This window comes from Geospiza fortis, unplaced genomic scaffold (genome assembly GCF_000277835.1).
Source record: "Geospiza fortis unplaced genomic scaffold, GeoFor_1.0 scaffold519, whole genome shotgun sequence".
NCBI classification, from domain to species: Eukaryota; Metazoa; Chordata; class Aves; order Passeriformes; family Thraupidae; genus Geospiza; species Geospiza fortis.
In genome coordinates this window covers 53,803-69,470 of record NW_005054750.1, presented here as the reverse complement: position 1 = coordinate 69,470, position 15,668 = coordinate 53,803, and the positions used below count along the sequence as shown (strand labels likewise).

Sequence of the window (15,668 nt, the reverse complement as noted above, 5' to 3'; positions counted from 1 at the left end):
CGCTGGGCATGCAAGGAAGAGGTCACCATGGCCCCAAGAAGGACTCCTCTCCTCTTGACGGACTGAAATTGAGTATTTACAGGGTGATGGATGGAGAGTTGAAATTTGGAAGATGTATTGGAAATGTGGTGGGGGGAGGAGGAAATGTTTTTGTGGAGTTTTCATTTTTCAGGTGTGTGTGTGTGTTTTGTTTTTTTTTTTTCCCTTTTGTAGTTTAGTTAATAAACCTTTTTTTTTTCTAAGCTAGAGGCCTGCTTTGCTTATTTCCTGGTCACATCTCACAGCAAACACCAGGGAAGTATATTTTCATGGGGCACTGGCATTGTGCCAGTGTCAAACCATGACACCATGTCACACCAACAAGGCAAGGGAAGTGTCAAATGTTTTTCTAAAATTAATATTTAATAGCATTGGGACTAACTCTTTCAAGTCTTAAAAGGTACATCGTTATCAACAGATAAGTGGGGTTGCACTTGCATGTACATCCTTTCCAACCAGAAGATATGGTGTGCATCAGAACCTGGAAGTTTGGATCAATCCAGGAGAAGTGGAAGGGACCATATCAAGTCTTCCTGGTAACCTACACTGCACTCAAGGTAGAAGGAATCAAACACTGGGTTCATCACATGCAGGTAAAACCAGCAACCACACATCAAACACAGCACAAACAAGACTGACTAACACCGTGTAGGTTTTTTAATATATAAATTCTGTTGTTTTAGGTAAAGAATATGATCTTCTAAGAGGATACTATTTATTGGATCTAGATGAAGATGATAAATAATTGCATACTTATAATAATAATAGAAACTACATTCTTATCTTCTGGGAAGAGGAATGTGGTCTTCAAGTTAGTGCAAGATTTGGGCAGATTACAGAATTTAACTTCTATAACAGCTTGTTTGCTAACACCAACCTCTGCAGAAAATCCAGTTCTGTGGGGAGCTTTAGTCAGCAATTTGACAAAAATCTGGTAACACGTATGGGAAAGATAAAGGGAACAATAGTGGGATGGATATAAGAATCCATCTTTACTCCTCAAACATCTACCTTTAGGGACAGACTAGCTATACACAATTTGACTCTGCAAATGGAAATTTTAGCAAATGCAACTCAGTTGGGGTTTACTGAAATAGATGAACAATTGCAAGCCATGACTAAAATGACCTTACAAAACAGATTGGCTTCAGACTTATTGCTGTTGCATGAACATGGAGTATGTGGATACTTGAATTTAAACAATACTTGTGTGCACATTCTGAATGTGACTGCTAAATTGGATGATCAGGTAGAGAGGATAAAATCAGTTGCTGCATCTAGCAGAGAATTAAAGGCAGGATTAGAAAGCAGCTGGTTAAATAAAATATTTCACGGATTTGAATTTTCTCTAACTGGTTGGTTGGCCTCACATTTGCAAAGTATAATTGTGATCATAGTAATAATTGTGATTATGTTACTTGCCTTAAGCTGCATAAAAAACATGATTGCTAATACAACGCGAGTAGCTTATATGATGTTAGTAAAAAAGCAAAGTGAGGCTTATGAAGGCTTGAAGGGAAGACAAGCTTCGCAAGTCTCAAAGGGGAGGGACGTTACCAGATGATAAATTGTCTACACCAGGTGAGATAACACAATGTTTATTCTTCAAAAACCACTGGCCTACGGAACTGCACAATGCCCATTGCATAAGAAGAACTGGAAGTTTACCAGCTCCAGTGTTCTGCCAGCTTTACCAGGTCAGCTATAATGCTGGGGTCCCTGACCACTAAGAATGCATGCGTAAAGGGGAGAGAAAATATGTTAACAGTTTCGGGGAAATGATTATCATATGTATGTTTATTCTAGGACAATCAATGAATATGTATGTAAAATACAGAAACGTTCCTGTATATTCAGCATGCACGATTTTTGGAGGACATATCCCCTTGTGCATCTGGCCAAATAAAGAATGCCTGCTTCTTAATGCTACATTGGTGTTAAGGAGTTGGGGCTTTTTTTCCGAATTTTTGGTAATACAGGCAGCAGAAGAGCAACATAATCCTTGGCCAATGATTCACACAAACTGGTGTGGATATCAACCCACTTTATTATGTTGTATTAATGTATTGATGACATATCACCATTCTGCACCTTTTGCTTGACAGGGTAATGCCTGGCAAAGGAGTAAAGCAAGCTGAGTCTTAAATAGCCCCCAAATTAATCCCCAGATATATAAAGGGGAGCTCCAAAAGGGCGTCCATATCTTACCATAGCTTTAAGTTCAGACAGAAAAAATAAATAGCAGTAGAGAAACCATGCTTAGCAGAGTAAATACTGTAAGCACAGCTGAGTGTCAATCAAGATTATACCATACAGATAGATTTACAGCCTCTGGCCATATTAATTTCATGCCTAGTAACATGCCTATGCTGTTAATTTCTTTTCATGAACATTAGGATGATGTCCAATGTGTTTTGTCTGCCCTACAACATAAAGGCTTGCAAAACACTCTAAAATATTTGCCTGTTGTCCTGGTTTGAAATAAATTTGGGAGGAAACATCCAAAAGGTGTCTCCTCTGAAAAGGCAGATTCCAGCAGCCCCTCCCCCAACTGCTTTATGAATTAAAAAAAGGGAAGCCCACGTGTCTTTGAGTTAGCCAGGCTATGCTGCAGTGGCTAAAAGGTATGATCCCGCTACTGACTGCCATGGGAGCTTTGACTTGCTCCTTTCCAATTTCTCAAGCCCACGATCCTGACATTAAGAGTCTCATGCTCTACTGACTGAGCTAGCTGGGCCCACTTTCTTAAGCCCACAAGAAACACATGCCAAGAGAAAGGAATCCGGGGGAGGGAGTGAAGAAAAAGCATTCCACCACTTCTCCTCCCCTTTCACTCTTAAAGGCACAAGACTTATATCTGGACCAAAATGACAGATGATGGGGATACCAGACCATACAGTCATAATAAGATTTTTCACTTAGATAAAGTTTATGTTGTTATTCTCCCATGGGTGTCCATCCTTTAGTGTCTGTTAAAGTAGATACTGGCTGAAGATGAAATTTGTGAACAAGATGAAAGATTTGAAAATTTTGCTTTCCAAATGTGCAATCCTAGAGACTGTAAGAAAAGGCCAGAACTGACAAACATGCACTTAGAAGCATACCAAGATGTATTGGGTCTGGTTGAGATAGAGTTCATTTTCCCATAGCAGCCCTCACGGTGCTGTGCTTTCTATTGGCAGCTGGAAAGGTAGTGATAATACACCAGTGTTTTGGCTACTGCTGAGCAGGGCTGTCACAGCATCAGTGCTGTCTCTCAACATTACCCCCCTCCCCCCCATCCATCAAGGAGCCAGGAGTGGGCAAGACCCTGGGAGGGGACATAACTAGGCCAGCTGACCTAAATTGACCAAATGGGGTATTCCGTACCATATGATATCAACTTAGATATAAAAGCTAAGGAAGGGAGGAAGGACGGGGGGGCATTTGTTATTTACAATGTTTGCATTCCAGAGCCACTGCTATGCATGCTGAAGCCCTTCTTCCTGGGAAGTGGCTGAACAATGCTTGCCAATGGGAAGTGGAAAATAATTTTTTTCCCCTTTGCTCACGCGAGGGCAGTTTTTTTTCTTTAGTAAACTGCCTTACCTCAATCTACTAGCTGTTTTCCATCTTATTTTCTATCCCCTGCCTCACTGGGAAGGGGAGTGATAGTGGCTTGGTGGGCAGCTGGTGTCCAGTCAAGGTGTACCCTGTACAGTCCTTTTTGGCACTCAATGTGGCCCCCGAATCCATGACCCTAAGAGTCTTATCATCTACCGACTGAGCTAGCAGACCAAATTTTAATGATAATTTTTAAATATGTGATTTACACAGGCAAAGGGTGGAATGTATTGGGTTTGCGTGACCAAGCTTTGGTAGCTGAGGCCTACAGGGGTGGCTTCTGTGAGGAGCTGCTGGAAGGTTCCTCCATGTCTGGGAGACCCAATCCCTGGTGGCTCCAAAGACAGATGTGCCTCTGGTCAAGGCTGGGCTGTTATAGATACATATTATAATATTGGCTTTTTGCAAATATTAAAATGGATTTTATATGTGTGATATTAAAGTAACTTTGTTATAAAAATATAGTTTTAATTTCTGCTGTTCATTAATCTTAGACATAGTAGTGAAATAGCTATGCTTGTGTAAAATGCCTGCTTGGATGGGATAACATCCAATGAACATAGGATGAGGACACCTGCTACAGATATGCCAATTATCAGCACTCACTGTCTGAAGAAAGCATGGACCAAGGCCCAAACTGGAAGTGATAAGGAGAAGGAGCCTAAACCACAGCCAAGAAACACGCATGCTCTAAAAAGGCAGTCCCGAGGAGGGGCCATGTAAAACAGTTCCTGGAATATGTGAACTAGTTTATGGATATGCATAAGGGTCTAGGAATATGCAAAGGGCTGATGTAATTGGAAAGGTATTTAAGGGGTATCCCCGAAGGTAATTGTATGGTCTTAGCTGAGTTCCAAGATGCACCTGGCTGTATGGTCCTTGTCTCCTATTGTCCTTTATTAAACTTTTTTAATTTTCACAGGAGAGTGAACGTGTTTTTCACAGGGCCAATTAGCAATGGTGGTAACCCCTCTGTGATAACATATTTAAGAAGAAAGAAAAAAAAAGTTATTGCACAGTTGTAATTGTGGCCAGAGAAGAGCGGAGTGAGAATACATGAATATGTGAGAGGAACAACTATGCAAATACCAAGGTCAGTGAGGAAGGAGGGAGAGGAGGTGCTCCAGTCACCAGAGCTGAGAGTGCCTTGCAGCTTGTGGTGAAGACCATGGTGAAGCAGCCCATGGAGGTCCATGGGGGATGCAGACATAAACCTGCAGCCTATGGAGGAGACCCACCCTGAAGCAGGTGTATGCCTGAGAAGAGGCTGTGACCCTGTGGGAGGCCTGTGGAAAGAGGAACCCCCACTGGAGCAGCCTGTCCTTGAAGGACTGCACAATATGGAAGAGTGGGTTGATGCTGGCTGGATTCCAAGCACCCACCAAAGCTGCTGAGACATGGGGGTTAGAAATTAATTTAGGTTAGAAATTAATTTAGGATTCAGGATAGCTGTTTTAGACAATGTATGTTGCTTAACTTGCTTAACTTGCTTGCAAGGCCTGTGAATATGGGACAGGAAGGAATGCAGGGATCCTGATAAGAAGAGCTCCTTACCCAAAACAAGGTAGAAGGAATGGGAGAGCCTGCAAGCTGTTGGAGATAAGAGAGGCTCCTCGGACTCTAAACCAGCTTAGACCAGCACTATAGTGAAGGCTACAGCCAAGATACTAAAGAGCATGCCCCAGGAAGAAAAGGGGAAAAGTTCACATTGATGAAGACTCGTTTGCCCTTCCTCCTGCGACCACCAGAGCACTGCATAAGCGCAGAAGGACTGATAAGCTAATTAAAATACAAAGCGGGGCTAGGAAATTAATATGCATGAAACTATTGCAAAACTTAATGCATATGTAGTATTTTTTAAAATAAAAAGAGTGTTAGGTTTCTCGGGAGGCACGAATGCTTTTGGAGGAACTATCCTCCATGCGCCCAGCGCAAAATAAATACATACTTAATTTACAACTTTATGAGTTGTGGAGTCTTTCCACGAATCACTGCTCTCTATCACTCCCTGTCGCAGCTGGACAGGGGAGAGAAAATATAACAAAGGGTTCATATGTTGAGATAGGGACCAGGAGAGATCATTCGCCAAATACTGTCACAGGCAAAACAGGCTAGAATTGGAGATATTAATTGAATTTATTACTAACAAAATCAGAGCAGGATAATGAGAAGTAAAATAAAACCTTAAAAACACCTTCCCCTCACCCTGTGGATGTGACAGCCTGGTCAGAGAGCGAGAAAACTAAATTCATTTTCTCACAGTGGACTTGTGAGACTTTTTAGGGAGTTGTAGAGAAACAATGATAACTTGTTAGTATAAACAACCTGCAGGTAGTGTTTTCCTACTCTGTTTTTCTGGTCTTCTCAATGACTGTGAGAAAGATGTTTTTGTTAATTAGCCAATCAAGTAGAATGTGTCAAAGCTGTCTATAAAAGAAGAGAGTTTTTCGTATTAAAGCTGTTGTTGTGCCAACCAGCCTTCTTGTGAATCTGTGTCATTTCTTGCTCAACAGTGACATCACCGCTCCCTCCTTCCTGGCTCTACCTCCTACCCCAGTGATGCAGGGAGACAGGGAATGGGGGTTATGGTCATTTCATCACTTGTGGCTTCTCCCGCTGCTCAGGGAGAGGAGTTGTTTCCCTGCTCCACTGTAGGGTCCTTCCCACAGGAGACAGCTTTCTGCGAACTTCTCCGACATGGCTCCATCTCACGAGCAACAGCTCTTTGTGAACTGCTGCAACATGAGTGTGGAAGCCCTGGGGGGGCATCTCCTAAGTTACACCCCATTGGCTCTTTCCCCTGTTCCTGTGTCTGAACATAGGTGTTCCTGAACCACTCCTTCCCATTTCCCTGATTGGCCCTCACCTTGATACTGCCCGGAGACCAAGGTCAGCCCGGGAGGCCCCCGGGGGGGAGAGCTGGACCCTCGGGGTGTGGGGGCGCCTGGGACCTGAACATCTCACGGCACAGCTGAATTAAACATCTATGGATATTATGCAAAGGCCCTTTTTGTTTCTTTACCCTGGACTTTACTAGCAGCAATTCAGGCTGCAACAATGAGTCCATCCCACGGGCAACAGTACTCCTCAAACTGCTGTAGCATGGATCACTCTTCCACAGGGTGCAGTCCATCAAGAACAGACTGCTCCAGAGGGGTCTCCTCTCTCCATGGGCCTCCCACAGGGTCCCAACCTCCTCTCAGGCACCCACCTGCTCTGGCGTGGGTCTCCTCCATGGGCTGCAGGGTGACAGCTACTTCACCATGGTCTTTGCCACAGGCTGCAGGGCAATCTCAGCTCTGGTGCCTAGAGCAGCTGCTTTCCCTCCTTTTCCTCTGACCTTGGTGTCTGCATAGTTGCTCCTCTCACGTATTCTCACTCCACTCTTCTCTGGCCCCAATTACCACTGCACGATAACTTTTTTTTCTTCTTAAATATGTTATCACAGAGGTGCTACCACCATTTCTAATTGGTCCAGTCTTGACCAGCAGCACATCCATCTTTGGAGATGCCAGGGATTGACTGCCAGACAATGAGAAAGCTTCTAGCAGCTTCTCACAGAAGTCATCCCTGTAGCCCTCTCACTACCTAAACCAGGCTATGCAAACCAAATAAAATGCTAGGCTCACTTACCAGCACCTTTTTACCCTTCATGTTTATCTGATGCTGGTCAGTTCGATTTTCTAAGGTGCAGAAGGTATATGGGAAGATTTACTGCTTGTATTTTAAAGAAATGAAGAGAGAAAGAAAAAAGATACAGACAATTCCAATACTTAGATTATGACCTGTTGGGGATCAAATTAAGTTTACATTTAAATATGAAATATCAGAAATTAATTGTATAGGTTTAAGTTTAATTGTAACTTGCTTACAGCTTGGCATGAGTGGACCCTGCTTAAAGCTTAGGAACAGTGAACTTTAAATGAACTCTGTTAGCATGGATGGCTAAACAGAGGAGAAAACAGGCTGAATATGTTTAGATAAGGGTTGAGACCCTGGAAGCCCCCAAGGCTGACCCAAGCTGGAAGGTAAGAGCAGTTAATGGCCTGCCCATGTGGACATGGGGAAAGAATCCAATGATGTGTTAGAAGACCCCAGACTATAAATCACCATTGGACCAAGAGATGCGTGCAGGGTGTGTGAAGATCGGGTGCACAGACTGTAAGGGTATAAAGGTCCAGGAATTTCTTTGTTCAGGGTCCATCTCTGGAGGCACCCAGCTTGAGCTGAAATAAACTAACTCTGCCTTAGAACCTAGGCTCCAACCTCTTCTTTAGCAGACAAGTTTAACAGCTGGTGGCATGTGTCATCATAATCAATCATTCAGTAACAAGCTTAGCTCATTTTCATTAAAAAAACCCAAAAACAACACCAAAACCCCAGACCTAAGTTCCAAACAGTAATTAGAAGGAAACAAAGGAGAAAAAATAAATAAGAAAATTAGTGTCAAAAATACATTGCAGGAATCTTTGTCAATTTTTATGAGTTATATTTTGGAATAAATGTCAGACCTTTTTAATAAGCACCAGTACTGGTTTTTTTTTTTGCAAAATCCACTTAGGGAGCTTTTAAGCTGTATAAACTATAAAAATACTGAAACCAAGAAAGAGAGAGATACCTACTGAGATGTTGGAACAAATGTCAGAGGAAGAGAATTTAACCAAACCTGTATCAGCACTCAGTTCATCTAGTGGCCCTCTGGTTCTCCAGGTAGATCCTGAGTCTTGATTTCCTAAAGAATTATTGTGCTCTTGAACTACTGCAGCTGCCAACAGATTGTCCACATTTACCACTTCTGGATCTGAGTTTGTGTCTGATATATCATAGTGAGCTATAACTGGAGGTCCATCTGCAGAAGTAGAGGAAAACAACACAGATTAGAAGTCTGCATACTGTGAAAACCCCCTCTAAAAGTACAAAGTACAATAATTTAAGGATTAATACCATCTCCTACGTGCAGCTTATAGTTTATATACATTCATTATATGAATCATTAAACTTCAGTTAATGAACATAGTCTGAGATTAGAGACATTTTAACCTTTGCATACACAGAAAACACAAATGTCAGAAAAACGCATTTATGAAATTATCACTTATTTGTGTATTATCTTTTACATTAATGCATCAACATCTCCATATCTGATGACATTATATTTACAATCTTAAAAGGATTCAGTTTCAAATAAAAATAATAAGATACAGGACATTAAATTTGGCAAGACAAAATATCTAGAGAATTTTACAAAAGTCAAGTGAGAGCTTACATTACATTATGGTTGATTGAATAAGACTAACTTTTTGATATAACTGATCCAGTGACAATAAATTTAACATTAGACAACTTTCCTTTCATAACATTTACCTGTAAAGGGCAGGGAATTTTTTCAAAGTAGCAATGTTTTTAGGTGATGTTTTTTTAAAATCAAGGATAACAAGAAACAAAACTCATATGCAGTGATAAATATGCTTTTAATTCAATATGATTACCATATGCATTTTTGGTCACCAAAGTGAAGAAGGTAAGAGGGAGAGAAAATAGCTTATGAGATTCTGAAATCTGTTCTTGAGGAATAACAAAAAGCTATTTTTGGTCTATTTTGTTAGGACCAACTATATTCTTTGTAATGAATGAAAATCACTTATAATTGGAAAACATGCTAGAAACAGAAGAGGATCAGAAAAAAAGTCAAATTCAAGACAAAGATTAATGTAGAAGCAGAGAGAATGGAAAAATAATTCTGAAAGGATGTGCAGTTTAACTTAAATGGTTCACCCCAGCTACAGCTTATTGACTCATAGTAGATGAAAGTGGCTGGAGTTCCCACTCTCCAAATGAGACAATCAAAACTCTTTCGGCCAAGGCTTCATCAACAAAATCAAGGATTAAATAGAAAAAAGTTTCAAATTTAATTCTCTTAAAAGATGTTTCTCCTGAGGTTTTTAGGGTGGGGTTTCTTTTGTTTTGGTTGTGTTTAGTTTGGGTTTTTGTAACTTGGTGCCTGAAACATAATTCAACTCACTATTTTCAGAAGTGCCTATTTTGTGATCAGCAACACATTTTGTTGAAGAGTGACCATATCATTTAAGTCATACTAAAGATCAGTATGGCAACAAGGTATGAAGAAATTCACAAAATATTTCCAATCAGACCTGCCTCCAAATCAACAATTTCATAAAATGATGTTATATTAGAAACTTAAAACAGACCTCACAAAAATAAATGGGCAGTTAAATGACAATGTATTAAAGGTCAAACTGTTTGCAACATGAAAAACTGATGATTATGACTGGAAAATAAGTCATGATAATTAACTGAAAGGCATTCTTTGTCTTTTTAAAAGACTTACAAAATAACGGAAGACCAAGTTCAAAATTAAGCTGGCTGATGTTCAGTTAATTATTTGTGACAGCCGATGATTAAATTACATGCATAAGCTACAACTGGACTGAATCATAGAGAGGCATGTTGTCTTTCAGTATTATCATTAGAGTTCAATGTGAACATATATAACATGAGCTATAAAAATAAGCAGTCGAGTGGAGAAGATACGAGGGTCAAGTACAATATTGACTATTTGCCCATTTTTTCAATAGGTTATCTAAAATTTCAGGAGCTACGTACTGTTCCTTTAGGTCTTTGCTTCTCCCACTTCTTATTCAGATCTCCAAAAGCAGAAGTGAAATTTGATTTTTAGATAGACATGTCTACACAAATAAAATTGCATTGGGACAAAAGGCACCAATAGTCTCAAGTCAAAATTGTACCACTCCTACATGTATAATCATGCAAAAATGTATTATAAGTATATATACATGCAGAGTGATATTCTCATCACCTACCCATAGAAATAACTTGTGTGAAAGTCTTCATCAGTAGGAAATACAAGCATAAACTTGTTATCTGTAGCTCCACTCTTGTATCTTCCACACTTCCAAACAGAACACCGTATAACTCCACTTCAATTTAGTATACATCAAACAGACAAAAATATTTTCAATATAGTTTAAATACTGTCATTACATCTGTCAGTGTAAGAGTCACCAATTTACCAATCTGGAAAAAAACAAGCTGCTTATTTACAAAGCAATCACACCAGAGATCCATGTTTTTCTCAACCTTGTCTTTCAGAATCAGATTTGAAAACATAAGGGCCCAACACCAGTTTTAACCATATCTATCACAAGTAAATGACCAACAAAGACAAAGCTCCTGGATTCTCAGCATGTATAAAAGAAGAAATAAGCAATAAGTGCCTATGTGTGTTTAAAAATGCCCAAACAATAAGTTGCAGAGAACTACAACTAGATAAAAGTTGCAGAAAAGGTATATAAAAAAATCCTCTGTTCCCAAAAGCCTGTTTCCTTTTCAGTGCTATAAGGATGGGACAGGAGCAGTTAAATTTGGAAATAAATACTTCCCTAGCCAACTATGTGATCACCTGGTGACATGATGCAAAGTTTATGTGTAGTACCAAGTAATAAAGACGATTGGCTTCAGCTAGGAAATAAAATGAAAAAATGCTATCAGGTTGAAAAGGTAAAAGGATTAACTACAAGCAAAATGGAACTTTATAATCTTTTCTTTGCAATAGAGCCACTCCTTGCAATTACTTACTCTAATGGGATTTCAACAGATAGAAAAACAGACCAAAACAAACCATGCCAGAATCAAAACAATGTAACACAATTAGGAGGTTCCCTTATCAGTAATTTAAACAGTCTATTTAAGAAAAATCGTGTCTTTTGAGAAGCCAAAGTGATGCCGGCTTGGGTTTTGCCTTTTTTTCCTATGTTTTCTATATTCTTTGCACATATATTTGTAGCTCTGTAGTCTATTATATTAGTGACTAGTTTTCCCAGTACTTTTCCATGACCTTTCCTTAAGCAGAAATACAAAACAAATTCCAGAGTTCCAAGCCCCGGGGGGTACAAGGCCTTAATGCTATCTTGGTTCTTCCTGAGAACCAAGGTTGAAAACAAGTCTTCAAGATACATTTTCATGGACAAAGTACAGCTACTACCGAAGAGGAGACTCCAGAGAAGGGGCTTGACCTGGGGGGGAATTGCATCACCACTTGTCTTCCTAATTGGTGCCTTTTATCAGTTATGCTAATTTCCTAAAGTCTATAAATATGTACTCATCCCTGGAGGGGGTGGGCTTTTGTGGACATCTTTCCATAAGTGCCACTGAAGGCTTTCAAATAAAGATCTGCTCTTATATTACCTCCTTACTAAAATTATCTCGAGTTTAATTTCCAGGTTGGGAAAAAGGCAACAAAGGTAGCTGGAAGATGTACATATCCCCCTGGTGATAAGCTATAATTCACTTCTAAAGCAATAAATGCTTGAAAAAGGCAAAGATGAAAGTTAGTAAATACCAGCAGAAAAATCCAGCTGTTTACATTTAATATTAATAGGAGGAGGGAAAGACTGCATTTTTTATTTTTAAAGAATTCAGAGGCAGAGGTCAGCTTGGGGTCAACATTCCCAAGTGTCCAATTCTCCCTTATTTTACACATTAAAACTGACTCCACAGGACAACTAAATCAGAAGTCACATGCACAAAAATCCATGTCTACACATATCAACCTTCATTTTAAGCTTGCAACATAGAAAAGTCGGTAATTTCTTATCTGCTATCTGCTCCCATGTTTTTCATAGACCCACATCTCAACATTCAGTGGTCTAAAATGTGTTGTAAGATCCATGCTCCTATTATCCCTTATTTCATTATAATGGCAGCACAAGTAAAATGGGAGAATCAACAGTAAAATCTCAGCTATAGGTTAAAAGCAGTGATTCTATAAGAAGCACCATACTTTTGCACTGCAACCACTGTGTATCAATGCACAGGAAACAAAAAGATATTAGCTAGCAGAACCTGAATGGGGAATTTAGACCTTTAAATCTATGTAGACAGGCTGAGAGAATTGGGGTTGTTCAGCCTGGAAAAGGCTCTGGGGAGACCTTGGAGCATCTTCCAGTACCTAAAGGGGCTACAAGAGAGCTGGAGAGGGACTTTGGACAAGGGCATGGAGGGATAAGAAAAGGGGGAATGGCTTAAAAATGACAGAGGGCAGGGTTAGATTAGATATTGGACAGGAACTGACTTTGAGAGTGGTGAGGCAGTGGAACAGGTTGCTCAGGGAAGCTGTGAATTCCCCATCCCTGGCAGTGTTCAAGGCCAGGTTGGATGGGGCTTTGACCAACCTGGTCTAGTGGGCGTCCCTGCCCATGGCAGAGAGGTTGGAACTAGGGAGTCTTTAAGGTCCCTTCCAGCCCAAACCATTCCATGAGACCGACTCTAAATCATTACTTTAGCTGTCTTAAATTTAGGCAAGTTCTTCCAAACTCATCATCACCTAAACTCCCTACCACTGTAGCCAGGGACAAGTTGTTCAGAGTAAGGTAATCCCAGTCTGGAAATTGCAGCCTGGAGCATCACCATCTCCCCTCCTTCCCTAGTAAACACAAAGACCTTAGGCAGCCACCTTAGCCAAGGCACCTAACTTTTGCATCTCTGAAGTTCAGCAAGATTAATTCCAGCTTTAGGAATGGGATTTAAACTTTGCTGTTTTCTCTACAAGTAGAGGAAAAAGACTGATATCTCCAGAAGGCTATTCCGATTAAAATAATTTCAGAATTAAAAGTCTAATTTTGGTGGTCTGAATTGCCCTCTGGAGTCATCAGTGTGTTTACAATGAAGGAGATGTGGAACCTTATTTAGGTGTAAATATCACACTAAGCTTTAAAACACACATAACAGGTACAATAATATTAGCAATAATAATTACAGCACTTTACTCTCACAGAAAGCTTTCCATTACAGGATCTCAAAGAACTCTGAGGTGCTTATTAACCTCCTTTTGCCTATGGGGGAAATTGAGGCAAGCAGAGATTCGCAGCTTGCTCAAGGCTAACAAGCAGAAGAGCTCAGCTCTGGTGAAAGCAATACTCCCCTCAAATTACTGAGGAGCTTAAAAATAGTGTCTAGGAATGCTTTCATGAAATGTGCAAAAGCTAAAACGGTGACACACAGAGGCACCTAAGTAATTGAAAGCCAAAAGAGACACAGCTTCTTCCAGCCTCACCTCTACATCTTTACTGTGAATATAGGTACTGCATTGTCACAATCTCTCAAACTCAATTGAATGTATTTTTATATAACAAAAGGAAATACTGAAACATTTTAAAATAATAGGAGTTAAGAATGCCCTCAATTACACTTGACATTTAAATTTGAGCAATAACGCCATTTACTTCAAGATTACACAAAACATGTAATGGAGTCTAAGACCTATATAAATTTTAAGATCAGATGATCATTACAGTAATTGAAATATTTTGTGTGTCAAAACCTAGAGGATTCATCTTAAATGACTTGTTAAAATATTTTACAGTAGACACATCAGTAACTTTGATCCAAACAGAAAGGCTTCATATAAAAGACTACAGGCTAACAGCCTTTTTGTTTAGATAAGCAATACAACCCTGTTATTATTTCAAATGTGACCCAGAGCTACTGTTTCATAAAGTATGCACAGTTCAAATGGCATAAACTAGCTAGACCGTAAAACAATTCCCATGAGGGGATGGGGGGCAGGATCTGTGCTTTTTTAATGTTGTTTAGCAACATGAAACACTTCATTATGATGATTATTTATATATTTATTTATTTGAGGTTACAGTATTTACATTTCAAAATTTACAGAGTTAGGCAAAGAATACACTGTCAATGCATTAAAAAATAGTGTAACAGCATTCCTTCCAAAATCATAAAGTGAACTTTATTGGTGAACCCACTTTCCTCCCATTTTCCTTAATTTCACAAAGCAAAGGTTTTGTGTTTGTTTTTTGAACCATAATAAAATAATAAAATCAAAACAACATTATCAAATGAGTATCTGTTCTCAGACAGGATCATTTTTAATATATCACATCAAAAGAGATCTCAAAAAATTCAAGTCTTGCTGATCAAAATTCATTCTTTCGGGCTTTTTGATGACTAGATGGAAAATATCTTGAATTTGTTTAATCAAATTATATATAAAGACATAATAAAGTCTTTTTCATTGTGTGTTAAGCAAAGGCACATGGAATATGGCTGTGCATTGAAATTATTCGGAAGTGGCCTCTATTTCTCATTACAGGATTTATTTACACTGATGCCATCTACTGATTCATTAATTATGGAAACAGATATATTAGACAGATCTCTTCCCCAGTTTTACTTGCAAAAGTCTATCAGGAGGCTTTTGGAAACCATCACAACCTACACTCTTACATAGCCATGACAGTTAAAAAAAAATTCCGGGTGTAAATACCACTTACATTAGGAAAAGGCAGCAAACACACACCCCCTACATACCCCTCCAGAAAACATCACATTTTTGCAAGTACAAGCTGCACTTTCCCAAGGAAGGGCTGATACAGCCTTGATGCAAAGTTTTTGATGTTCCAGACTAATCTGTTGCTCCCATCAGTTGGTGAGATTTAACAGAGTGCTTGAAATTCCTTCTAACTTAATAAGCCTATTTTTCACATGCCTTCATTTTGATGATCTAACACTATGAAACTAACAAAATTTGTGAGAAAGACTGGCTTCTAGCTTCATGTTTTCAAGGTACTATTTCTATCAATCAGCCCAATTTAGCTTTTACAGTACAAATTACAAAGTGCATTTGTTCTACTGCTTCCAAATGTAACTGCAGTGGTCACAGTGCAGACTCCAATTATTTTAGAAATATCTACTCAACTGGTCTGATTTATACACCCTCATCAGGCAAAGACTCCCCTGAAATTCATCTGAAGGATCTGACCAAAAACTACAGAATAATTTAATTTCTAATGAGATTAAATGCTAGCCCCATTAAAACCAATAGCAAACTTCAACTAATATCAATAGGGCTAGAATTTAATTTCTTAACACACTCAAAATATTACTTTTAAATTAAAAAAAAGAGATTTACAGTATGTGGATACAGGAAGAGGCAAAATATATTAACAAGAGAAATCAGTGAAAGT

General features: G+C 39.3%; 1 protein-coding gene across 2 annotated transcripts in view; it reads right to left on the bottom strand.

The window, feature by feature from the left end:
- Positions 1-15,668, bottom strand: part of LOC102042044 (uncharacterized protein C18orf25-like) — a 67,873-nt gene that overhangs the window by 31,110 nt on the left and 21,095 nt on the right. The window contains exon 2 of one of the 2 annotated variants that reach the window (XM_005431074.3): positions 8,309-8,491. The exons of the other annotated variant lie outside the window; for it this stretch is intronic. Coding sequence (XP_005431131.1) covers positions 8,309-8,491 — 183 coding nt within the window. The remainder of the gene's footprint in view (positions 1-8,308; positions 8,492-15,668) is intronic. 2 annotated transcript variants of the gene reach the window in all.